The sequence below is a fragment of the Megascapheus bottae genome, chromosome 17 (genome assembly GCF_031878675.1).
Source record: "Megascapheus bottae isolate mThoBot1 chromosome 17, mThoBot2.hap1, whole genome shotgun sequence".
Classification (NCBI taxonomy): Eukaryota; Metazoa; Chordata; class Mammalia; order Rodentia; family Geomyidae; genus Megascapheus; species Megascapheus bottae.
Window position 1 is genome coordinate 24,804,112 of NC_143525.1, and position 25,168 is coordinate 24,829,279.

A 25,168-nucleotide genomic window follows, 5' to 3' on the forward strand; every position below is an offset into this window, starting at 1 on the left:
GTGAAAGACTTCAACACCCGAACCGGTGGCGTGAGATTCCGATTTCGGACCCTGCGGCGTCTTTAACCCGGGTGTTTCGCCATTCGCTCAGGCGCGCGGAGGGCAGTCCTGGTGGGGTCCTCGGAGCCGAGCAATATGGCTGCCCCCGCGCTGAGAGCGGCGCCCGGGGGGTCCGCCGTGTCTCTTGGGGTGCTACGTGCTGTGTGGCGGCGGCTTCCGGGGTGAGAGGGCCGCGGGCAGCTGGGCGCGCCTCTGGAGTCCTTACGGAAGGCCCTGCAAGCAAAGAGGGGAGCCCGGGAGGAAGAAGGCTGCCCCCAGGAGTCCAGATGTGACTGGACTCCAGCCTCTAGCTGCGGTCCCTTGGGCCCGGGCCCGATCTGGGGTTCTGTTCGGGCCTGAAAGTGCGGCCCCGCCGAACCCAAAGCCAGGCCCGCGTGGGGGCTGGGAGGGCGGGAAAGGAGGGGCAGTGGGGATTCGCTGAACCTTACTGTCAGCAATGGACGGGGAGGGCGTCCCCGCTACCTCTTAGGACAAGAGCCAGAATTCCTGCGGTGCACGTCTAGCTTGCGGTTCTCGGCGCTGCTCGCCCTCGTCAGTGGGTCTGGCAAACATGCCTATTGTTAAGTCAAGCTTATGCACTTGTGGAGTCAGCTTTTGTGTCAGCCTCCTCTTTCCACTCCCAGGTTAACCCAGGTGAGATGGAGCCGCTATGGTCCTGAATTCAGAGATCCCCTCATTGACAAAGAACATTACCGCAAACCTGTGGCCGAACTCACGGAGGAAGAGAAATATGATCAGGAACTCAAGAAAACTCAGCCCATCAAAGCTGCCCCATCAACGAAAACAAGCTCTGTGTTTGCAGACCCAGTGATCAGGTTAGATGGAGACTCTTGTTCCGTGGACTGGAACAATTCTATCCCAGGGAGGGTCTGTGGTAAAGAATTTCTAAATACTGCAGGACAGCTCATGCCTGTAATCCATCTCCAACAGAGAAGTCCAGGAGACTTATCTCCAAGTAACTAGCAAAAAGCCAGAAGTGGGACTCTGGCTTCAATGGTAGAGTATCAGCCTTGAGTGGAAAGGCTAAGGACAGCACCCAGGTTCTGAGTTCAAGCCCCAGTACAGGCAGGCACACAAGCTTTAAAACAAAAACAAAAAATAATTCCATGATATCGTTTTGGAAAAGCTAACCATGTACCTTTTTTTTTTTAAGTAAGTTCACCAACATGATGATGAAAGGAGGAAACAAGATACTGGCTAGATCCCTCATGAATCAGGTAAACAATTCTTCCTGTTTTTGCTTTTTCTTCTAGCCTTGGTCCCTGCCTGATTCATCTCAGCTTTAGAATGGGTCAAGTATTGGTGGCTTATTCATGTGACCCTAGCCACTCAGTAGGCTGAGATCTGAGAATCTGGTTCAAAGCAAGGCGGGCAGGAAAACTCCAAACATTGAAAGTAATGACTCAAGGGGTAAAGCACCAGTCTTGAGCAAATAAAACTATGGGACAGTGTCTAACCCTGAGTTTAAGACTCATTACCGGCACCCTCCTCCCCCCACAAAACAAGAGTAGAGAATGGAGTGGGGTACAGGCTTGTAACACTAGCTACTTGGGAAGCAAAAGCAGGATTGTGAATTTGAGACCAGCCTCAGTTCAGTCACTAGTGTGAAAAACTAAATAAAGCCAGGCACTAGTGGATCATGCCTGTAATCCTAGCTACTCAGGGGCTGAGATCTGAGGTGACTCTTTGTTGTTGTTGTTGTTTTTTCCCAGTCTTGCGACTTGAACTCAGGGCCTGGGCACTGTCCTTGGACATTATTTGCTCAAGGCTAGCACCCTGCCACTTGAGCCACAGCACTACTTCCGGCTTTTTCTCTGTATGTGGTACTAAGGAATCAAACTCAGGGTTTAGTGCATGCTAGGCAAGCACTCTACCACTCGGCTACGCTTCTGGCCCTTGAGGTGAAACTCTTATCTCCAGTGAACCGCCAGAATACTGAAAGTGAAGCTGTAGTTAAAACATCTAGAACACTAGCCTTGAGCAAAAGCACTCAGGCACAGTGCCCAGGCCCTTAATTCAAGCCCTTCCACTGACCAAAATAAAAATAAAAACACCAAATAACTCCTTTTTTTAGAGGTTAGATCGTGGTGCAGGTGGTAGACAGTCAGGGAGCAAAAGCAGCAGATACTGAGATCAAGTGATGGTAAGAAAAATTAAATAGGATAATAGATTCATACACACCATCATTAAAATTAATTTCCCAGCTGGGCAGTGGTATCTTATGCCTATAATCTAGCTGCCCAGGAGTCTGAGATCTGAGGATCACAGTTCAAAGCCAGCCTGGGCAGGAAAGCCTGTGAGACTCTTTATTCCCAATTAACTATCCCCCTCTAAAAAATGCTGCAAGATGGGCTGGGAGTTTGGCCTAGGGGTAGAATGCTTGCCTAGCATGCACGAAGACCCGGGTTCGATTCCTCGGTACCACATACATAGAAAAAAGCCAAAAGTGGTGCTGAGGCTCAAGTGCAGAGTGCTAGCCTTGAGGAAAGCCCAAGTCCAGTACTGGCAAAATAAAATAAAAAATGCTGGAATTGGGGGCTGGGAGTTTGGCCTAGTGGTAGAGTGCTTGCCTAGCATGCACAAAGACCCGGGTTTGATTCCTTGGTACCACATGCATAGAAAAAAAAAAAGCTGGAAGTGGTGCTGAGGCTCAAGTGGTAGAACTCTAACCTTGAGAAAGTCCAAGGACAGTGCTCAGGCCCTGAGCTTAATCCCAGCACTGGTAAAAAAATTAAGTAAGTAAGTAAAATAAAAATGGTGGAATTGGAGCTGTGGCAAATAAGCTCAGGGACAATACCCAGACCCTGAGTTCAATTATCCCTGAGTTCAAGCCCCAAGACTGGCACAAAAAAAACAAACAAAAAAACCTTGTGTGTGTGGAAATGAAAGCTTTAATGCAGTCCTGCAGGAGTCTGTCGTTTTTTTTTTTTTGCCAGTCCTGGGCTTAAGCTCAGGGCCTGAGCACTGTCCTTGAACTTTTCTCAAGGCTAGAGCTCTACCACTTGAGCCTCATCACCACTTCCGGCTTTTTTCTATGTATGTGCACCGAGGAATCGAACCCGGGTCTTAATGCATGCTAGGCAAGCACTTTAACCACTAGGCCAAACTCCCGGCCCCGAGTCTGTCGTTTCTCTAGTGTACTCTATCCTATACTAGCAAAGTAAAGCAGGAAAAGCTTAGAAACTGTGCTAGAGTTGCTGAGGGAGGCCATCACTGATATAAGTAAAAGGCATGGTGCTAAGGTAGTAAATTTTGTAAGGAGCCTGAGCAGCCCTTTCTAATGTCTCCCTTTGCAGACTCTGGAAGCGCTGAAAAGGAAGCAGTTTGCAAAGTACCATGCTGCTTCTGCAGAGGAACGGGAAACTATTGAATGCAACCCCTATGTCATCTTCCACCAGGCACTGAAAAACTGTGAGCCTGTGATTGGGCTGGTATCCATCCTCAGAGGTGGCCATTTCTACCAGGTGATGGGGGCAAGAAAGCAGGGCTGCTATGAAACAAGGCAGGGGTGGGAGGGCACGAGTTGGGCCCAGAGTCATGGTCCTCCAGATTTAGGACTTGTCAGGATTCATTCCTCTGAATCCTGTAGTACAGATGGAGATCACAGGTAGAGATAGAAAAGAGCCTAGTGCTGTAGCTCACACCTATAATCCTAGCTACTCAGGAGGGTGAGATCTAAGGAGCATGGTTCAAAGCGAACCCCGGGCAGGAAAGTCTGAGACTCTTAACCTCCAATTAACTACCAAAAACCAAAAGTGGAGCTGTGGCCCAAAGTGGTAAAGCATTAACCTTAAGGGAAAGATTTCAGTCACAGCGCCTAGGCCTTAAGTTCAAGCCCCATGACTGACAAAACAACAAAAAAAAAGAGCAAAGAAGTGACTAAATGACATCTTCTGGGAGTCTCTTCTCTCCCCTCTGTCTAGCATCCTGTATCCCTAAACTATAAATTTCTCATGTTAAAAGTCCATGTTTATGTGCCTGTATTTAGCATAGTGCTTAACCTGTAACAATTGTTTGTTGGATGTGATGAGATTTTTTTATTTTTATTTTTTTTGCCAGTCCTGGGCTTGAGCTCAGGGCCTGAGCACTGTCCTTGGACTTTCTCAAGGCTGGAGCTCTACCACTTGAGCCTCAGCACCACTTCCAGCTTTTTTCTATGTATGTGGTGCCGAGGAATTGAACCCCGGTCTTCGTGCATGCTAGGCAAGCACTTTACCACTGGGCCAAACTCCCGGCCCTGTAATGAGATATTTTTGTAATGAGATATTTAATCATTTTTTTTTGTTGTCATGAAAAGGTTTTCTTGGCTTGTTTTTTTTGTTTTTTTTATCCAAATGCTAAGGGCAGACACCTTTAGTGTCTGGTACGGACCCTGACACATAGTAAAAACTGGGAAATGATTCTTGTACAAGGGACTGTTTTTCGTTACCCTTGGTCTGAAGGATCACTCCAGCTAACAGAACTGTTCCCAGTTCATGCTTGTATGTTCGGTGACTTTTCCTTTTAGGACAAAGGGCTTGTGCTTAATATGTGTCTGTCTGCTAAGTAGGTGGCCTTATGTCTATTAAACTGAAGTAATTCAGGGGTGAGAGAAAGCCAAAGAAACACAATTAGAGAGGCTCGTGAAGAGCCTTACTGGGGCTATCCAGGAGAAACAGGGCCCCTTAGAGCTCAGGGAAGCAGGAGGCCCAGACCTGGCAGGCCCTCTCACCTGTGCCACTTACTTACCCAGGTTCCTTCACCCCTTGCCGACCGTCGTCGCCGCTTCCTGGCTATGAAATGGATGATCACTGAGTGCAGAGAGAAGAAGCACCGGCGGACACTGATGCCCGAGAAGCTCTCACATGAGCTGCTGGAGGCTTTTCACAACCAGGGTCCAGTGATCAAGAGGAAACATGACATGCACAAGATGGCCGAGGCCAACCGTGCCCTGGCCCACTACCGCTGGTGGTAGAGGGAAAAGACAGGGCCAGGGAGGAGTCCGAGCTCTTGTGTAGGAATCCACTGCCCTACTGGAAAGGACCTGTAACACTTGTGTGCTAAGGACGTCTTCCTTTCTGTTGCCCATTTTTTTCTCCCCACCCCTGATCAACCCCCTAAAAACTCAATCCACTCTTCTCTTCCCTCAGCTGGGGCTAGACATTTAGACACTGAATGAAAGATGTTTTAATAGGAGAAATGATTTATTAGAAAATTCTTGGCCTGACCTGGTGAGTGGCCATTCCATTACAGCTAACTGGAGCTTGTCTCTGTAGCAGTCATTGTACAAAGTGTATCAAATGCAGTTTCTGTTATGACTTGTGTTTGGTCTCTGCTCCTCAGCGTTCAAGAGCATCACAATGGCTGTGGTAACCCGTTTTACAGATGGAGAGACTGAGGCACCATTGTATTGGTGTGTCAGTGGCTACATGGTACTGTGGCTAGGCGTTGCCCTTGTTGCCTGGCCTAGGTGGAAAGCAGAAGGAGGCACTCTTGGGAAGAATCAGCTGTTTGGTGTCTTCTAGGTCCTCATTGGAGAAGGAAGCCAGGCAGGACCAGAGTTCAGTGGGAGGTGGGACAGGTTAGAAGGGACCTTGGAGAGGCAGGAACTGTCACCAACTCTGGAGGAGAGTTACAGAATGGGCAGTGTTGTGGCCAAGCCTAGTCAGACACCTCACTGTAATAATACTTGTGGGCAGCAGGCGTGGTCTTCCAGCCAGCTGCCCGGAACTCAATGATCTCCAACAGCAGTAGGTGGGACAGAGAGCTGAGAGAGGTTTGAAGGAGGAAGCCATCCCGGATCAAGAAAAATAGGTCATCCATGCGCTGCGCATTCATCTTCTCCAGCTGCTCCCCCACCCGATGCAGCTGCAGCACCAAGCAGTCTACCTGCAAGGGCAACGGGAAGCCTGGTAAACCTCGGGCAGAGCAACCCAGCACATAAGAGTAATGGCACTTGCCAGTGCCAGCTTCTGGTCTGCCCTGGTTCCATGTTCATTCACCATCCTTATACCATCATGGGTACTCAGGAACTAGCTTCCAACGGCAAACCTGTCTCCAGTCTAACCTCACTCTTCTGCCTGTTCTTCCCTTGCTGAACCAAGTTTAGCTTCTAAGCCAGCTATCTCTGTAGCTGGCCATGGCCCTCTCACCATTCCTGTTGAAGCTGTTGAACTAGTCAAGTTTGCTGCTCTTGTTCTGGGTAAATTCCAGACCCGGCAGCCTGTCGTGTAACTGCAACAGGCCTTAAATGCCCGCACCAGACTCCTGCCTGGCAACGATGCCTTCTAAGGCCCCTGCAGATGCAGGCTGGTATTGAGCCAACTCAGGCAGCTCATCTTTAGCACCAGCTCCCCGGCTGCTCACTCACCTCCTCCTCGTGGCTCAGACTGTCAGGCTGGGCTAGCCGGAAGAGGCAGTCATACACAGGGTTCACGAGAGCCATCATAGGCATGTTGCTCACCTGTGTGGAGGAGAAGGACCAGGGCAGCAATATTAGTGGCTCTGCGGAAGCTGTCCAACATGGCCTTGGAAACAGGCCTCTGACTCCCAGGGTGGCTGCCCAGGCCTCACCCTCAGGTAGTCAAAGATGTTGCAGATAAAGGTGACATAGCAGACCCAGCCCTGCAGGGAGCGCGCTCGCAGCTGCTCCCGGGCCTGGTACTCCTGCTGCAGCCGGTTGAGGAGTCCACGCCGGAAGACACTCTGGCCTGCTTGTTTACTCTCTGCCTGTGAGCCAGGGAGAGGGTGATGAGAGCCAGAGGGACAGTGCTGTTGCTACCCCACCCATCCTGGCCTCTCCCTGTACATCTCTATTCTGCTATCTAGCCTGTGCCCTCTCCTGAGGCATCTTAACGCAGCTCCCTCTCCTCTGCCAACTCCCCAACCTGAATGATGGCGTAGCACATGCGTCCTGCTTCCTTGCTGAACACACAGTCCTGCAGGGAGTGATCCACAATCACATTGGCCACTTTGTCCAAGTCCACCGCACCTGGATCTAGGGTAGAGACAGGAGGGAACCTAAAGCTGCCCGTTGGCACACTTGCCTGCACCTACTTCTGTGGCTATTAGATGTCTCCAGAGCACTGACTGTTGACACTTAAGGACATTACATGGGGTGTAGCTCAATGGGTGAGCTTTTGCCTACTGAGTGTGAGACCCAGGGCTCCATCCCTAACACTGCAAAGGAAACAGGAGCAGAACTTCAAAGGAGACAGGCCTAGGAACCCCTGGTGTCAGCCCCTTGGTTCTCTAAGAGGCAGTGGGTTAGATAGCTGGAAAAGACCAAAGTATGAACAAATCATTTCCTGGCACTAAGTTGAGAAACGACTACTGAACACTAAATTCCACAGCAGTTTCACAGATGTGTCTCAGTAACACACAGCCCCTATCCTGGACAGCAGGGCCTCCTCCACAGGCTCAGAAGGACATAGCTAATTGTTAACCAAGTCAAACTCCAAATAGAAAACCAGGTCCTCCATCCTTTGCCCAAATCCCGCAGCTCTGTCAGAAGGCTAGTCAGCCTCAAAGGCTTAGAGAGCAGGAGCCTTGTTCTTTTTCATGGGTACTTAAAGGCTTTACAGGCAGGAGGATGACTGATTCAGCCTCCCCGAACAGGCCTGAATGTAGGTTACTTTCGGTCAGAGTTGGGTTGTGATTCCTATTTCTCAGACAAGGCTAGTGCCTGCCCAAGGAAAGGGCCGAAGGGGCAGAACTCCCCTGCTCACCTTTCAGTGCTGTCTTCAGCAGCTGCTGGGTCTCTGCGTCAAAAGACTGGATTTTGTACTCTTCTCTACCCGCCTCCCCCATGACAAGCCGTCAGTCCCTGCAGCTCCTCACTGAGCTGGGGCTGTGACAGCACCTGAGAAGAAGCCAAAAGGGACAGGGCCTCAGGTGCGTGGAGAGGTGGGGCTTCCCTGCTCCTGGGCGGGGCCAAAACCTACCGGGAATAAGTGCAAGTGAGCTGGTGAGGGCATTTGGTGGATGACTTAGGAGCCCACTAAACTTTGCTTCTGGCGGGGCGGCGCGGGGGGGGGGGGGTGCCAGCCAGGCACCAGTTCAGCCTAGGGAAATCTCGGGCTTCAGAGATTAGGAGAGACGAAGAGCACCCTCCCTGTCCACAGAGGCAGGTTCTTTTTAGCCAGTACTGAAGAAGACGAGTCAGGGTGTCTAAGCTGGGGGAGGGGGTAAGTGTCAGGCTCACACGGAACGGACCTCCACTCCGGCGGAGGGACAAAGCTCTGGACTCCACGTGGCGGACCTTTATGCCAGCAGGGGTCCAGCCATCTCTAGATTTCTCTAGTTTCTTCCACAAAGCCCACTCTGCAGCTAGTAGTCCCGGCTCCCCGTGTCCCGGCCCGCTTCTGCCCGGACTGGGACCGGGACTGGCCTGTGAAACTGGCTTCAGAGTGGCAGCCACCCAGCCCTACCCCTCCAAGCTCATAATTACTGGGCTGTATGCTGCTGGATCCTTCCTCTTAGAGTAGGGAGCAGATGACGCGACCCGAGAGGTGGCTCCCGCGAGAGGCCCTGGGGCTCTGGTGCCTCCCCGGCCCCCTCTGCACGAGGACGGCCCCTCCAGTGGAAGGAGGCCATCTTGTGGCCCTCTAGGCCTCGGGGGCCTCCGCAAGCCCGGGACGCCGCGAGGTCCCGCTGGCCGGAGCGCAGGGACCCACCTGCCAAGCCGGTGCCGCGCCCGTGTGCCGGGTCTGAGTTCATCTCCGGCGCGGGGCGGGCGGGCTCACCGGCGCCCTCTGCCGGCTCCCGGCCCGGCCTGCACGGCTCCGCCTCCGGGTCTGCCGCCACGCGCGCCGGGGCGGGGCGCGCGGTCCCGACGCCCTGCCGGGAGAGGAGGCTGCCCCTCCGGCGCACCCTACCCCGCCGGGCCCCAGGGCTTGCGCATGGGCCGTCCTGCTTCTCTGTCTACAGGAAGCTCCGAGACCCTCGTGCGGTGGTGAGAGCCGGCCGCGGGTCCCTCCCAAGCCCTTCCGAAGCTCAGGTGACCGGATCAGGGCAGACTTGGCCCCGCCATGTGGGAGGAGTCGGAGGAGGGCGTGGCCAGGCCGACTGCGGGACGGGGCTGGCGTCCTGGCTTCCACCAGGGGAGGACAGGGACACGGACGGATGCACCACTGAAATGACAGAAACGAGCTTGTCATCTAAGGGGCAGTGAGTGCCTCGGGACCCGGGACCGCGCTGCCCCAGTGTCCGTGGTGAGCTGAGCCCTGCCGCCCGGGGCCCTGTCGTTTGGGGCTTGGGGAGCAGAGCAGAACCACCATGGCTATCACGAGTCGTGGAGGCGCAGATTTCTCAGCCGACAGCAAAGAAAACCAGGAATAAAATAAAAATACACACGCACCCTCACAAGCTCAGGCGGCTGCCTCCCCGCAGCCCGGTCTCGCATCTCCAGCCTCAGCCTGGACCTTTGCATGAAACCTGCAGCCCGAATCCGGAGATTTCTCCAGTGAACTGTAGGGTGGAGGATGGACACCATGGCGGTGGGAAGAGCCGGGGATTCACGGGAGGCAGCGCACAGGCCCCACGCGTGAGGGGACCCGTCCCACAGGAGTTGAATCCAAGCTGCAGCTCCTGAGACACAAGCCCGGAGCAAAATGAAGGCACTGCCTACCCCAAGTTTCTCTGTGGCATATAGATACACGCGAGTGGCTTCCCTGGGCTCTGATAACTTTTCTGGTGCCAGCTGTGCCCTCTAGTAACTGCGATTCAGGGTTAAGAGGACCCACACTGCTCCATGCCGAGCAGAGGAGACACAATCTGAGATGGCCTAGATGCCAAACCTAGCTGCAAAATCTTCACGCCTAGCCAGGCAAGGTGGCTCGTGTCTGTAATCCCAGCTACTCAGGAGGCTGAGATCTGAGGAAAAGCCATCCTGGGCACAAAATTAGAGACATCTCCAATTAACATCTAGAAAATGGGAAATGGGGCTTGGCTCAAGGATAGGGCAGTAGCCTTGAGCTGAAGAGGTCAGGGACAGGGACAGCACAGCACCCAGGCCGAGTTCAAGCCCCATGACCCACACAAAAAAAAATTCACACCCACTAGCCCACTAGGGCTATGCACCTTCCCACAGGGGTCATCTGAGAAGCCTGGGGGGATGACCCTCCTATATATTCAGGCCAGTCAGCACCAACACCATGTCCTGCCTGTAAGTTGCTGGGCTCTTTACCTCTGCCCATAAGGTCCTAAGCAAGTAGGAAGCTGAGTGGATGCAGCCCTTCAGTGCTAGCTTACTCAAGAGGCTGAGATGGGAGGATCACAATTGGAAACCAGCCCAGATAGGAAAATCAGAGACTGTCATGGCCAACTAACCACCAAAAAGCCAAGTGGAGCTGTGGTTCAAGTGGTAAAGTGGCAACTTTGAACAAAAGAGAGAGAGAGAGACAGAGACAGAGACAGAGAGAGAGATGCTTTGGGAAACCAAACATTGGGGACTCCCTCTAAGGAACAGGGCTACAAAAGCTGAGTGAAGGGTGGGCCCTTCCTTCACGCTCTGTGCTCAGGGAGGCTTGCAAAGAAAGGTATAGGAGGAAGGTAAGGAATGTGCTTGTTGCTTTAATGTCTGTTAATATGAAGTTGATGGAGAAAATAGCCCAGGTGGGGGCCACGCTCCTTCTGAGAGTGCTCAGTCACAGTGACTTCTCCACCCGCAAGCTGCAGCTTCTGAACCAGGCGCGTTTCCCCAGAAGAGGAAGGAGTCTCGGAGGAGAAAGCAGCACCGCAGCTCCTTCCATCCCTGCGGTGTCCTTCCCCAGACTGTGTGCTTCATTCTCCCAGCATCTCTCATGGAGAAAGCCTTTGCCCTTCTGCTGGGGTCCCAGCTGGGTGGGACCAGGTGGCCACCCACTCGGTGACTCCTGAAAGCTGGCCTGGAAGGCACAGCAGGCGGAGTCCCTCAATGTCACAGGTGCTCAGCAGGCAAGTCGGGCTTCTTTGAGGAGAGGGCCTCCACTGGGGGCCCCTCCTGTCCTCCCAGCTAACTGTCGTCCCTTCTGATGCAGTAGAAGAGGTTACAGAAGAACTCATACCAGAAGAACATAAAGCCTGTGGAAAAGGCAGCCTTCAGCAAGCTGGGGGACAGGCCCTTGAAGAAGCCCCGCGTGCCTTCATGTTGCATCACCTGCTTGGTACAGTCCAGGAGGCCTGTATAGTTCCGCACCTGTGGAGAGGAAGAAGGTTTAGGAAGGAGGCACTGGTGACTCAAGCTTGTAATCACCTCGCTATTCAGGAGGCTGAGATCAGAGAATCATGGTTCAAAGCCAGCCAGGACAGAAAAGGCCATGAGACTCTTACCTCCAATAAACTACCAAAAATGCCAGAATGGCCTGAGCCCTCATCCTTACATCTCAGCTAGGATTACAGGGATAAGCCACTGATGCCCAGTCTAGTCTAGTCTAAGTAGACTAAATTGGGCTAAACGGAAGAGCCTGGCAGTCGGCAGCAGGGCAGAGGACCTTCCTATTGAGGCATGGGTTGACCTTGGCTCTGAAGGATCTGGTGACGATTCTATTGGGGTCCCCTCGAATAGCAGATCTGAACATGATCACTGCTAGCCAGTAGTCCCACCAGTGCCGACCTCTCCCTGACCTCTGCCTCTAGGTGATATCACACACCGGTGTGTTGCTAAGGCACAGACCTCCCTGTACCTTTCTCTCCTCCCCTGACTCCAGGATCTCCTGATGACAGTGATGACAGAATCAAGTCCAAGCTCCAAGGCCTGGTGTGCTGAGACATTCCATCATTTGGTCTCCACTTCCTCCCTGACATAGCTCCCACTAGTCTTCCTAGAAGCACTGTACCATACCCCCTGCTTTCCCCCAGCCAAACACAGCACAGTAGGCCGGGAGTTTGGCCTAGTGGTTAAAGTGCTTGCCTAGCATGCATGAAGACCCGGGTTTGATTCCTCGGTACCACATACATAGAAAAAAAGCTGGAAGTGGGGCTGAGGCTCAAGTGGTAGAGCTCTAGCCTTGAGAAGATCCAAGGACAGTGCTCAGGCCCTGAGCTCAAGCCCAGGACTGGCAAAAAAAAAAAAACAAAAAAAACCCCCCAAAAACCCTTGCATTCAGTGAACCCTCTTTGTTAAAATTTAAATCACTAACATATTACTGTTCTTGTTTATGCAGTAGCAAGGAATTGAACTCAGGCCTCATGCATTCTAATTAAGCACTCTACTACTAAGCCACATTTCCAGTTTGAACTCTCATTTTTGTTAAACCGCACACACCTGCATGGAGTTATACAAGGAAGTAAAGCTATAGTGGGACAAGGCAAGGGTGCTAGGCCCAAATGATAGGAGCTGAATGCCAGTCCCTCCATGAGCCCAATGAGGGAAGAAGTCAGAGCTGTCTGAATGCTGATGGCTCACCTGGCCAAAGGCAGACCGGGCATGCTCAAACCCTCCAACCTGTAGCCGCTTCTTGAAGAGGTCTAGGGGATACGTACAAGTCTTGCTAATGACTCCAGCTCCACAGCCACAAAGTAGGCTTTTGATGGTCCCTGAGCCAGAGAAGTAAAAGTGAGAGGAATACAAGGTCTTCAGGGCTAATCTTTCACTACAAACTCAAGATCTGCAGCATCTTACAATCACAACAGGGAGCCAGAGCCAGAGAGGACCACTGTGACAAGGATGATGGCAGGTTCTCATGGGCCATAACCAACGGCGAGATGGGAGCTTCACTGAACAAATCCTCCCTGGAGGCCTTAGTGTCTGGGGGCTCAACAACTGGACTGGGATCCAAGCTTGAGAGGGAACCTCAGGTCCCTCCCTACCCAAGCACAAAATTACAAACAGGCAGATACTGGTGGTTCATGCCTGTAATCCTAGCTACTTAGGAGGCTGAGATAAAGATCTTGGTTCAAAGCTAGCCTAGGTAGGAAAATCTGTGAGACTACTATCTCCAAATAACCAGGAGGAAGCTGGAAGTGGTGTTGTGACTCAAAGTGGTAGAGTGCTAGTCTTGAGCAAAAAGAGTTCAGGGATAGTGCCCTGGCTGAGTTCAAGTCCCATGATCAAAAAATAAAAACTAAAAAAAAAAAATCAGAAGTAGAAAAACCTGGGGTTTTTTGTTGTTGTTGTTTTTGTTTGTTTATTTTTTGTAGGTCCTGGGGCTTGAATTCATGGTCTAGGTGCTGTCCCTGAACCTCTTTATGCTTAAAGCTAGAGCTCTACCACTTGAGCCACAGCGTCACTTCCCATTTTTTGAGAGGTTAATTGGAGATAAGAGTCTCACAGGACTTTTCTGCCCCATCTGGCTTCAAATCAAGATCCTCAGATCTCAGCCTCCTGAGTAGCTAGGATTACAGGCCACCAGTAACTGGCTTAAGGTGCTGATCCTGGGGCTTGAACTCAGGACATAGGTACTCTACCATTTGAACCACAGCTCTACTTCTTTTGGTGCTTAGAGATAAGTCTCAAGGAAGCCATCAGACTCTTATGGCCAATAAATTATTCAGAAAAAGCCAGAAGTGGTGCTGTGGCTCAAGTAGTAGAGTGCTAGCCTTGAGCAAAAAGCCTGGGCACAGAGACAGTGCCCAGACCTTTAGTTCAAGCACCATGATGCTCCCTCCCAAGGGGAAAAAAAAAAGTCTCATAGATTTTCCTACCCAGGTTGGCTTTGAACCAAGATAGTCAGATCTCAGTCTCCTGATAGGATTACAGGCATAAGCCATTGGCTTTAGACTCCTGATAAAAACTAAAAACCAGGATCAATTACTGGGAATGAATTTTGGATACAGCACATGGCTGTGTGGCATAGTTAGGTCATCGATGGCCAGGTATGCGCGTATTCTCAGCCATACTACAGGGCCAGTTTAGAGAGCAGTGGGGCCTTAGCTCCTCCCAGGACCTGTCCAGCTCTATGATGCAGGAAGTGACCAGAGGCATGGGGTAGTCTGAGGATAGCTTACCAGTCTGGTTTGTGTCGGCAGGGAAGATCCAGTTGTAGGCATGTTTCAAGGAGCGGTAACAGGAGAACTGGAGCCCGGCGTAAGGGAAGATGGCAATCATGGTGGGGGTCAGACCTTTGTAGAAGACCAAGGGGCCCTCAGTCCTGTACATGGTCGACACGGCATCTCGCAGGGTCTTATAGACCTGGACACACACAGGTGCAACTTGAGCCAGCTCAGTCAAGTCATTTCGGCTGAGATCTGCCCATCACTGCTTCCCCTTATCTAAAACCCAGCTGCCAGGGGCATAAATCTCCTGCTAGACGGGTAAACAAAACAAAACACTGGGCAAAAAGAACTCAAAGGGTGAGGTTTTCTCACAACTTCCCTGTAGCTTGACTGTTATGTCCAAAAGTGTTCAAAAAAAAAAAAAAGCATGGTTTCAGGGAGTCATCGCAGCATCCCGAGGAACCACAAAAGATGGGGTGTCCATCTGTAGGATGATGGTTTCTTAAAGAATGGGACCTGGCTCCACAAGAACATAGCACAACTGTTAAACAGGACAAGGTCCCATGACTGGAGTAGAACAGTGTCCCTGGAGAGCAACTGACACAGCAGCACACACCAGAGCGGGTGCCCTGCCTGTCAAATTGTATGGGGTGCCTCTGCCCCACCCACAAGGACACACAGAACGGGAAAGTGATCCTCACCAAAGAGAAGAGGGGCAGGGACAGTTCTAGAGGGAAGGGGGAGGGGAAGGAGGGGATTGACTATATGCCATTCCTTTTGTGTTTTATTGGTTGCAGGGCTTGAACTTGGGGCCTTGGCTCTGTCCCTAAGCTCTTCTACTCAAGGCTAGTACTCTACCACTTTGAGCCACTTTCAACTTTCTGTTGTTAATTGGAGATAAGAGTCTCATAGGAGCTGGGTATAATGGCTCAAGCCTGTAATCCTAGCTACTCAGGAGGCAGGGCACTAAAAACTACCTAAGACTCTTATCTCCAATTAATCACCAGAAAACTGGAAGTGGTGCTATGGCTCCAGGGGTAGGGTGGTAGCCTTGAGGGAGCTGAAGATCTCAGGGACAGTGCCCAGGCCTAGAGTTCAAGTCCCACGACTAGGGTGGGGGCAGGGGGAAGAGTCTCATGGGGATTTTTCTGCCCTACCTGTCTGAACGATGAGCCTCAGAGCTCAGCTTTCTGACTAGTTAGGATTACAGAAGTGAGACATCAACACCAGGCTAGATCTACACTTCTTGCTGCCTGCCTTCTAGAACACTGACAGCTACACTGAAAGGATTCCCCTGCTTTGGGGCCTCTGTGAAGGTACCCAGCTCTAAGCGAAGGCCACCAGCAAGAACAATCTCAGCTTCCTAACTAGGATTACAGATGTGAGCTACCTAGCTTCTTTCATCACTTTTTTTCTTTTTTGTCGGTTGAAGGACTTGAATTCTGGGCCTGGGCACTATTCCTGCACTCTTCAGCCTAAAGATATCCCTCTACCACTTTTTTTGTCGGTTGTAGGACTTGAACTCTGGGCCTGGATGTTGTCTTTGAGCTCTTCAGCTCAAGGCTACTGCCCTACCCCTTGAGCCACAGAGCTACTTCTGGTATTCTGGTGATTAATTGGAGATAAGAATCTCACTGGACTTGTTAGTGCCTGGGAGGGATGGCTTTGAACATGATCCTCAGATCTCAGCCTCCTGAGTAGCTAGGATTACCTCTACCACTTTGAGTCACAATGCCACTTTTGTTTTTTTTGGTGGTTAACTAGAGAGAAGAGTCTTACGGACTTTTTGTGCCTGGGCTGGTTTTGAATCATGGTCCTCAGATCTCACCCTCCTGAGTAGCTAAGATTATAGGCATGAGCCACTGGCACCCAGCTCTTTCATCATTTTTATGGTAAGCCATTTTTTTGTGGGGGGGGGGAGGCGGAGTGCCAGTCCTGGGGCTTGAACTCAGGGCACAGGTGCTATACCTTGGCGTTAATGCTTAGGGCTAGTACTCTACCACTTGGAGCCACAGTTTCACTTCTGGCCTTTGGTGGTTAACTGAGAATTAGAATCTGGGGCTATGCTAGGTGAGTGCTCACCTAGCATGCACGAAGACCTAAGTTCGATTCCTTGGTACCACATATATAGAAAAGGCTGGAAATGGAGCTGTAGCTCAAGTAGCAGAGCCCTACCTTTGAGCAAAGTGTTCAAGGACAGTGCCTAGGCCAATAGAGTCTGATTGCCTTTCCTGCTTAGATTGGCTTTGAATTGCAATCCTCAAATCTCAGCCCTGAGGTTAGCTAGAATAATAGGCATGAGCCATGGGTACTCAGGTTTTTTTTTTTTTTGAGATGGTCTTGCAACTGAGACCAGGTTGGTCTAGAACTTACTATCCTCTTGCTTCTACTTCTACTTCATATGTGCTAGGATTAAGTGTATACCACTGTGTCTGGCTGATGCTAGTTTTAAATGTCTACTGGAAATCATGCTGGAAGGTCATTATCCCTGGTTCTCTCAGAAAATCTTCTTTCAGTCTGTCTCTAACCCCTTCTCTGTGGAAATTGAGCCAGAGTGACCTAGCTTCCCCAGATTCCACTTTCCCAGGGTTCCCCTGCAGAGTGCTTGCTCCATGTCGCACCCACAGGCCTTGGCTCCCCAGAGAGGATGTGAACTCCTTGAAGGCAGAGCACAGGGTGCCTTGCAGGGTGCAGGCCCCAGTGGCTGCGTTGATGACCACGGACTGCCGTGCTTCTTCCCGGGAGGATGGGAGCCTCAGCATGCACTCCACGTTCCCGACTCCGGGGCAGCGCTCACCTTGGGCTCGCCTTGGGCAGCGAAGCGCGTGCGCAGCACGTCCACCGGGTGCACGGTGAGGGTGGCCGCGCAGGCCGACAGCCCGCCGCACAAGAAGTGGATGGAGTATTCGTGTGCGTTCAGCCTGTGGGCCTTGTGCACCACCTCTGTCAGCTGCTCAAACGCCAGAAACTGCAAAGACACCAAAGAGACAGCAATGGGCCCAAGGAGGAAAACTGGGGCAGATTCCTCTGTAAATGCCACCCTCCACCGGAGGAGCCAGGCTGGTAAGGCCCAGGAGACGCTGAGCTCAGGCGGGAAAGGGAACAAGACCCACAGAGATCTTCCCAAGTGCAAGGCAAACGCTTCGCCCGGTGGTAGCGCCCTGGCCTAGCAAGCACCAGGCCCTCAGTTCAAACCCCAGTACTGCCACGAGAAAAGAACTGTCTTACACAGAAAGAGTGAGGGGGAAAAGAAAGTAAAAATTAGTGTGTGTGAATTACACCCAAACCCTAGCTACTTGAGAAGCTAAAATCAGGACCACCTCTGAGGCACGATCTGCTACATTACACAAGATCCCCTATCTCAACCCATACCTGGAGGTGGTGGCATGAGCCTGCCATCCCAGCTACAGTGGAAGTATAGAATAGACAGACTGTGGTCCAGAAGTGGGCCTTGGCAAAAAAATAGCTAGTGAAGATGAATGGAGAGAGGTAGCGTGGTCCCTGTGTTCATTCTTCAATCTCTTGTTGACTTTTTCATCTCTCTTACAGTCATTATATTTAATGTACATCATATATGTAACTACATATAAGGGGGGTGGGGTTGGAAGAATGACAGGAAGGGTGGCACTGATCAAGGGGCTGGAGGCATGGCTCAGTTGGTAGAATGCTAGCCAATGGGCAAAAGTGTCAGGTAATTGACTTATAAATTGATTTGTTGAATGAAACCTCTTTGTACAGCTACTTGAGATCAGAGGAGTATACTTTGAAATATCTGGGTCAGATATCTGTGCAGTGCTGAGCGAGATGGCTCACGCCTGTAATCCTAGCTACTCAGGAGGCTAAGATCTGAGGATCAAGTTTCAAAGCCAGCCTGAGCACTAAAAAAACCTGAGACTCTTACCTCCAATTAACCACTAGAAAACCACTAGTGGGGTTGAGGTTCAAGGGGTAGGGTGTTGGCCTTGAGCTGAAGAGCTCAGGGACAACGTCCAGGCCCAAGAGTAAGGCGATAGACTTGAGCTGAGGAGCTTTGGGACAGCACCCGGGCCCAGAGTTCAATCCCATGACCTGCGTCCTCCTCAAAAAAAAAAAAAAGAAAGAAAGAAATGTCTGTGTAACTCTTATTTTTTTTTTTTTTTTTTTTTTGCCAGTCCTGGGCTTGAGCTCAGGGCCTGAGCACTGTCCTTGGACTTTCTCAGGGCTAGCACTCTACCACTTGAGCCTCAGCACCATTTCCGGCTTTTGTCTATGTATGTGGTACCAAGGAATCGAACCCGGGTCTTCGTGCATGCTAGGCAAGCACTTTACCCACTAGGCCAAACTCCCGGCCCCGTGTGTAACTCTTATTATCCCCAGCTTTTTCTGCTGAAATGGAGGTCTCATAACTTTTTTACCCAGGCTGGACTCAAACTTCCAACCATCTTCCCCATCTAAATCTCCCAAGCTAGGATTCACAGGCAGGAGTCACTACACCCAGATGTTTGTTCTGGAACAAACATGTTAGTGCTGGAATTCCTGGGCCTGGACACTGTCCCTGAGCTCTTCATTTCAAGGATAACGCCCTACCCCTTGAGCCACAAGGCCATTTCTGGTTTTCTTGTGGTTAATTGAAGAATCAAGTCTCACTGTCTTTAGTATCTGGGCTGGCTTTGAATACTGATCTTCAGATCTTAGATTCCTGAGTAGCTAAGATTATAGGTGTGAGCCACCACGCCCCGCTTGAAGAGAAAATTTTCTATCAAAAAGCTGCACTCATTTCCTTACCTTTCTGAGAACTGGGAAAAGACAACCACTGGTAGCCCAGTGGGCCACACAGTGAGAACTGCCCTCCTCTGGCTCCTCCTCAAGGACCATGTGACACTGGAAAGCCCCTCACTCAGAGCTTTCCTAGCCATCTCAATGGGCGGGTCTCCTGAACTTCGCCACCATGCTGGGGTATCTACTTGTGTACAGGGGAGGATGTGGGTAGCAAAGGCACATCCTCCAGGCCCACACCAGGCTTGAACAATGGCTGTGTTGTTCTCAAAGCAGCAGGCAGGGGTAACTCTAGAACTAGCTGCCAGAGGATCCTGCCTCTGCCTTAAAAAAAAAAAGAAGAAGCTGCGGTTTTGGTTTTGGTGCCAGTCCTAGAGCTTGAACACAGGGCCTAGGTGCTGTCCCTGAGCTGCTATTGCTCAAGGCTAGTACATAGCCACTTGGGCCATGCTTCTACTTTTAACTTCAAGGTTAGCAGCGTTCTATCACTTCTGAGCTAAAGCGTCATTTCTACTTTTTTGTGTATGTGTGTGTGTGTGGGAGTCATGGGGCTTGAACTCAGCCTAGGCAATGTCCCTGAGCTTTTCAGCTCAAGGCTCCCACTCTACCCTCTAGGCCTGGGGGTTGTCCTACAGCTCTTCAGCTCAAGGCTACTGCCCTACCCTTGAGCCATGCCCCACTTCCCATTTTCTATAGGTTAATTGAAGATAAGAGTCTCAAGTCCTTTTGTTCCCAGGCTGGTTTTGAACCTTGATCCTCAGATCTCAGCCTCCTGAGTAGCTAGGATTGCAGGCGTTAGCCACTGCGTCCAGCTTCCTTTTGTTTTAATATAAAATTTTCTTTTGGAGGGGATCAAATCCAGCATCTCACCTACACCGGCATGCTAAGTTCGTGCTCTACCATTGAGCTAGCTGCTTTGTATCTTCACTAGTTTTTCATTTATGACTGGCTGGGTCTCTTCTGTAAAGTGGATCAATAGTAGAATTTACCTCAAAGGACTGCTGGGAGATCGGGCAGGTAAAGGGCTTAAAATAGGGGTGAGGGCCAAAGAGGCTGCACTGTGTGAGGGCTGCATTTACAACAGCCTCATATGCCAGGAAACAAGGCAGAAAGGCCATGAAATACATAAGCAATCAGCAAAAAGAAATAAGAGGGCTTGGTTGTAATCCCAGCCTCATCATGCACAGGCCTAATGCCTCAGCACCAAAGGAACATCTTGGTAATTCATATCAGACCTGGCCCACTTTCTCAATGTGGCCATGAATTCAAATGATGCACATGGTTGAGGGTACTGTTTCAAATAAAATAAGGCAGGCCTCAATATTGCCCTTTGCTAAGCCAATGAGGACATAATGTCAAGCTGGTCTCCTGGTGCAATACCTGAGTCGCCAGCATGGACAATGCGGACATGGAAGGGGTATTTCTACGTTAAGGCTCAGTCTGATGACATCTTCTAGTCGGCAAGCGGGCAGTGTGGGCACTGGCACTCTCTGGCACCAAAGGCAGTATTCTTACTTGCCTTGCCCTCCCCTGGGCCCCTCCACTGCCCAGTATGACCCCAAGGGGCCTGGCCTGGCACCCTGTCACCTACTTGGACTGCTCCATAGCCGATGGAGAGAAACTGGGCTGGAATGTGTCCTTTCCAGAAGGCTGCTAGGCCCTCCTCCTGGAAGATCTGCTTGCAGGCCTGGAGGATGCCATAATATTTTGCGTTGGGGTCAGTTCGACATAGGCGCTCCACCTGAAGCTAGGGATCAAAGTTGGAAAGGTCAGGATGGGGGTAAACAGGGAGAGGGGGTGAGGAAAAGCAGAGAAAGCATCTAAACATTTCCCTCTGACAGGATTGCAAGTTTTAAACTGTATTTTCTTTTCTTTTTCACCCCTCCCCCGCACCCTGCCTGGTTGTGGGGCTTGAACTCTGGGCCTGGGCACTGTCCCTGAGCGCTTCAGCTCAAGGCTACCACCCTACCCCTTGAGCCATAGCTCTACTTCCAGTTTTCTAATGGGTAATTGGAGATAAGAGTTTCATGGACTTTAGTGCTCGGGCTGGCTTTGAACCGCAATCCTCAGATCTCAGCCTTCTGAGCAGGTAGGATTACAGGTGTGAGCCACTGCACCTGGCTGTCTTTTCTTTTCTTTTTTTTTTTTTTGCCAGTCCTGGGCTTGAGCTCAGGGCCTGAGCACTGTCCTTGGACTTTCTCAAGGCTAGAGCTCTACCATTTGAGCCTCAGCACCACTTCCAGCTTTTTTTTTTTTTTTTCTATATGTGGTACCGAGGAATAGAACCCGGGTCTTCATGCATGCTAGGCAAGCACTTTAACCACTAGGCCAAACTCCCGGCCCCTGTCTTTTCTTTTTTGGTACGTTGTACTTGCTGGGCAATTACTTTGCCACTGAGATACACCCCAGTCCAAGATCACAAGTTTAAGACCTGCTTTTGCAAGAAAGACTCAGCCTATTACATGAAAACTGGGGGGGGAAGGGTACCTGGAAACGGATCTTGATGACATCCAAGGGGCTGATCAGTGCCCGAGTGACAAATCCAGACACAGACCCTGCCACCGCCACCTCCAACTTGGAGTTACTTCTGACATCTGCTTTGGGGTCATAGCCAACCATCCCTGCCTCTGGCCCATCCAATGTCCATCAGTATGGAGCTAAAGGTAAGAGACATGGAGTAAACACACACCAGGGCCCTAGGGCCTTAGCTCAAACATCACTTCCCAGCACCCTTTCCTGCCCCACAGTCTAAATCAGCACTGACCTTAATCATCTTTTATTTTATTTTTGTGTCAGTACTGTGGCTTGAACTCATGGCCTGGGTGTTATCCTTTAGTTTTGAGGTTTAAGGCGGGTACTCTACAGCTTCAGGCACAGATCTACTTATGGCTTCTTGGTTGTTAACTGGAGATGAGTCTCATGGACTTAGTTGAGTGCTGATGGCTCACACCTGTAATCTTAGGAAGGAGGCCAAGATCTGACGTTCTGATTGAGGTTCTAAGGCAGTCCAGGTAGACAAATCCACCAGACCCTCACCTCCAATTGACTAGCAAAAAGCCAGAAATAGAAGCCTGGCTCAGTGGTTCACGCCTGTAATCCTAGCTACTCAGGAGGCTGATATCTGAGGAACGAGGTTCAAAACCCTGAGACTGATCTTTAATTAATCACCAGAAACAAATAGAAGAATAAATACACAAAATGATCTGACATCCAGGCAGTAGAATACTATGCAGCCATTACAGAAATGACCTCATGATATTAATATATGAAAAGAGCCTCAGGACAAGCAAACATGAAAAAGCAGATTTCAGCACCAGGCATGGTGGTTGGTGCATGTCAGTAATCCCACAGCCCATGAGGCGGAAGCAAGAAGATTGAAAATTTCAGGCCAAGTCTTCCAGCCTGGGCTACGTAGCAAGATCACATATTAAAACAAACACCATAACAGTATGCCTATACTAGGAGTATAGTAGAATCCCCTTTTTGTAAAAGCCAACCTACATAATGCTTCACAAAGTTGCATGGAGTCAGCCCACACCAATAACACAGGAAAATGGAAAATTACTACTAAGGAAAGGAGAGGGCAGGCAGATCTCCCTTTATATATTTTAAATTGTTTTAATATGCTAGAATTAAAACATATACACACTACACTAAGAGAAATATAGGTCAAGTGGTATGACCTTTGTTCAATCCCAAGAATTTCAAAAAGAAACAAAGCAAAACAACTAAAATAAAACTACATATAAAATGATTTTAGAAGGATCCACAGATTTCCCCTACTACTGGAATACTTAGTGCCACAGGGAGGTTACTACCCAGTGACATCTTTTACTTCATACCTCATTCTCCCTCCTCCTCCTCCCATTCACCCTGAAACCCCTTCCCCCGTGAGAAGTAACTGAAACAGGCAGTGAGGGGCTAACCCTCTCCCAGGGTTACCCGGGGACTGGCCACACGGAGGAGTATCAGGTTTCTTGCAAGTCGGGAAGGAAAGGAGCCTGCTGAGCTTCTCGTGTCCCAGCTTAGCTTAGCTTTGGGAGCAGCAGAGAGGGTCTCAGTCTCTCAGTCTCTTTCTTCCCAGTGGAAGTCGAACCCATGACCGCACCATTCACCCCGAGGGAGGGCGGTAGAGAGGCTGTGCGTGATTTCTGTGGCTGCTACAAGCCTGCAAAACCAGCATTTTAGGAGGCTGAGGCAGGAGGAACGTGAGTTGACGGTCAGCTCAGTCTCCACAGTGAGACCCTGTCACAAGGTACAACGCCAGATAGCATTCTCTGCTGACCGGGAGCTGGTGTGAGTGGCGGGGTGCACGTGACAGTTTGCCCCAGAGCTGGGAAGACAGGTGCCATCGGAGGGTGCCCGAGCGCCCAGGTGGGCGTCTGAGGGGCGCCGCGGCTGTCCCGGCGTGGACACACGGGTGCCCAGCGCCTGGGAGTGCGCTGTCTCCCCGCGAGCCGCAGACAGGCGCCCGTGGCAGGTGAGAGGAGGGGTGCCGGGCGGTGCGGAGTTACACCTCCGAGGATGCCTCTCAGGACAGGTGTGCCACGTGAACGTGTCTCGGGCCCCGCGTGCGTACCTGCCCGTGGTGGACCCCAGCCGTTCGCGCCGGGGAGTCGGCGGAGGCCTCGGCCCGAGGGGACCCGGAGGGCGCAAAAGCAGAGGTCACTCACCGGACTGGACCGGCTCCCGACGCTCAGCTCTCTCTCGCCCTTCACGCCCGCTAACAGCAAAACTTAACTGCGCTTGCCAGTAACTGACGGGTTTCTAAACCAATCACCACGCAGCTTCCGACAGACGCTGGGCCAATGGCTGTACGTTCGAAGGCCTGCCAATGTTTCCCGCGGGATGTCACTGGGTCATGTAGTCTTCCGGTGTTAAGCCCCCGCCCCGGTTGCAATGCGAACAGCTTCCTGGGAAATGTAGTTCCGTCACACAGGAGCATGCGTTTAATTGACTCGTCGAAAGGCGGAATCTCGAGGCCAGACTAGATCTTAGAGGGTCCCGCCTTAAATGGCGCGTAGCGCGCAGCTCCACCTGCAGGATGTGTAGGGTAGTGCATGCTCAACTTGCCTGCCTTTTTCCCTGGGAAGGGTGCCCATGACCTATACTTAGAAAAAGTGACAGTGGGCCGGGAGTTTGGCCTAGTGGTGGAGTGCTTGCCTAGCATGCATGAAGACCCGGGTTCGATTCCTTGATACCACATACAGAAAAAAGCCAGAAGTGGTGCTGAGGCTCAAGTGGTAGAGCTCTAGCCTTGAGAAAGTCCAAGGACAGTGCTCAGGCCCTGAGCTCAAGCCCAGGACTGGCAAAAAAAAAAAAAAAAAAAAAAAAGAAGGAAAGAAAAAGTGACAGTAAAGCCAGCACAGACCATAGGCACACATATATACACATACATGCACATACATCTATACGTATATATGTATATATGTATAACATACGCATAGTTTATCTTATGTTTTGGTGATTCTAAGATTGAAAGTTAAATCCTTGTCCTGACTAGACACAGCACGTGGTAGGGCATCTACCCCTTATGCACGCCCTCAGACCTACAGATGAGGTTTGGGTTTTTTTTTTTTTTTTTGCCAGTCTCAGGACTTGAACCCAGGGCTTAAGCACTGTCCTTAGGCTTTCTCAACGCTAGAGCCCTACCACTTGAGCCACAGCACCACTTCTGGCTTTTTTTTTTTTTTCCTATGTATGTGGTACGGAGGAATTGAACCCATGTCTTCCTGCACGCTAGGTAAGCTCTCTACCACTAGGCTAAACTCCCAGCCCAGATGAGGGTTTTTTTTGATATTTATTTTTTTAAGGAGATACAAATGTAAATCTAGTCTAATTCGCCCCAAGTGGTCTCTACTACAAAGCTTTGTTTGCTTATATTTTTTAAAATGTTTATTCTTTGTCAGTGGTCGGGCTTGAACTCTGGGCCTGGGCGTTGTTCCTGAGCTCTTCAGATCAAAGCTCCCACCCTACCCCTTGATCTACTGTGTCATTTCCAGTTTTCTAGTGGTAATTGGAGATAAGAGTCTCAAGGTCTTGTTTAGTGCCTGGCCTGGCTTTGAAATACGATACTCAGATCCCAGCCTCTTGAGTAGCTAGGACTACAGGCTTGAGCCACCATGCCTGGCTAAGCTTTGTTTATTTTTAAGCATGGCATTTATTTATCTATGTATTATACTAGCTTTAGTTGTACAAAGGGGTTATAATTCAACCTGTCAGTTTATAAGTACAATGCATCTCAGTCAATGTCACCCCTTTTATCATTCTCCTGGGTCTTCCCCCACCCTACTGCCAGTATTTTTTCAAGTTTGCTGCACCTTACCATACTAGTCCCCAATGTGTGTGGGTGGTGTGTGGGTGTGTTTTCCAGATTCCTTTTGTGGGCTGATAAACTTTTTTTCCCCTAGAGAATCTCTCTGGCCTAGGTGATTTTTGTCTCTACAGAAATTCATTCTCT

At 50.6% G+C, this 25,168-nt stretch overlaps 3 protein-coding genes across 8 annotated transcripts; 1 reads left to right on the forward strand and 2 right to left on the reverse strand.

Moving 5' to 3' along the window:
- The first annotated feature begins 135 nt into the window (after positions 1-135).
- Mrps7 (mitochondrial ribosomal protein S7) lies at positions 136-5,362 on the forward strand. The gene is made up of 5 exons (XM_090350270.1): positions 136-221; positions 684-875; positions 1,214-1,277; positions 3,357-3,524; positions 4,793-5,362. Exons 1-5 carry the CDS (start codon positions 136-138, stop codon positions 5,012-5,014), a joined length of 732 nt encoding a protein of 243 aa, XP_090206396.1. The 3' UTR covers positions 5,015-5,362.
- Positions 5,363-5,406: 44 nt separating this feature from the next.
- Positions 5,407-8,871, reverse strand: Mif4gd (MIF4G domain containing). 3 transcript variants are annotated; one of them, XM_090350271.1, is made up of 6 exons: positions 8,715-8,871; positions 7,767-7,900; positions 6,927-7,036; positions 6,613-6,768; positions 6,410-6,502; positions 5,407-5,928 (listed from the first exon to the last, which is right to left on the reverse strand). In XM_090350271.1, exons 2-6 carry the CDS (start codon positions 7,846-7,848, stop codon positions 5,701-5,703), a joined length of 669 nt encoding a protein of 222 aa, XP_090206397.1. In that variant the 5' UTR covers positions 7,849-7,900; positions 8,715-8,871; the 3' UTR covers positions 5,407-5,700. The 3 variants fall into 3 exon arrangements, with proteins under 3 accessions (XP_090206397.1, XP_090206398.1, XP_090206400.1); XM_090350272.1 differs by lacking the exon at positions 8,715-8,871 and adding an exon at positions 8,489-8,509; XM_090350274.1 differs by lacking the exon at positions 6,613-6,768.
- A 1,720-nt stretch (positions 8,872-10,591) lies between these two features.
- Positions 10,592-23,469, reverse strand: Slc25a19 (solute carrier family 25 member 19). Of its 4 annotated transcripts, none has more exons than XM_090350275.1 (7): positions 23,382-23,469; positions 21,196-21,365; positions 20,300-20,455; positions 16,751-16,921; positions 13,966-14,149; positions 12,425-12,555; positions 10,592-11,215 (listed from the first exon to the last, which is right to left on the reverse strand). In XM_090350275.1, the coding sequence occupies exons 2-7, from the start codon at positions 21,325-21,327 to the stop codon at positions 11,033-11,035; spliced, it is 957 nt and encodes a 318-aa protein (XP_090206401.1). In that variant the 5' UTR covers positions 21,328-21,365; positions 23,382-23,469; the 3' UTR covers positions 10,592-11,032. The 4 variants fall into 4 exon arrangements, with proteins under 4 accessions (XP_090206401.1, XP_090206402.1, XP_090206403.1 ...); XM_090350276.1 differs by lacking the exon at positions 23,382-23,469 and adding an exon at positions 23,288-23,373; XM_090350277.1 differs by lacking the exon at positions 23,382-23,469 and adding an exon at positions 22,651-22,722.
- Positions 23,470-25,168: the final 1,699 nt, after the last annotated feature.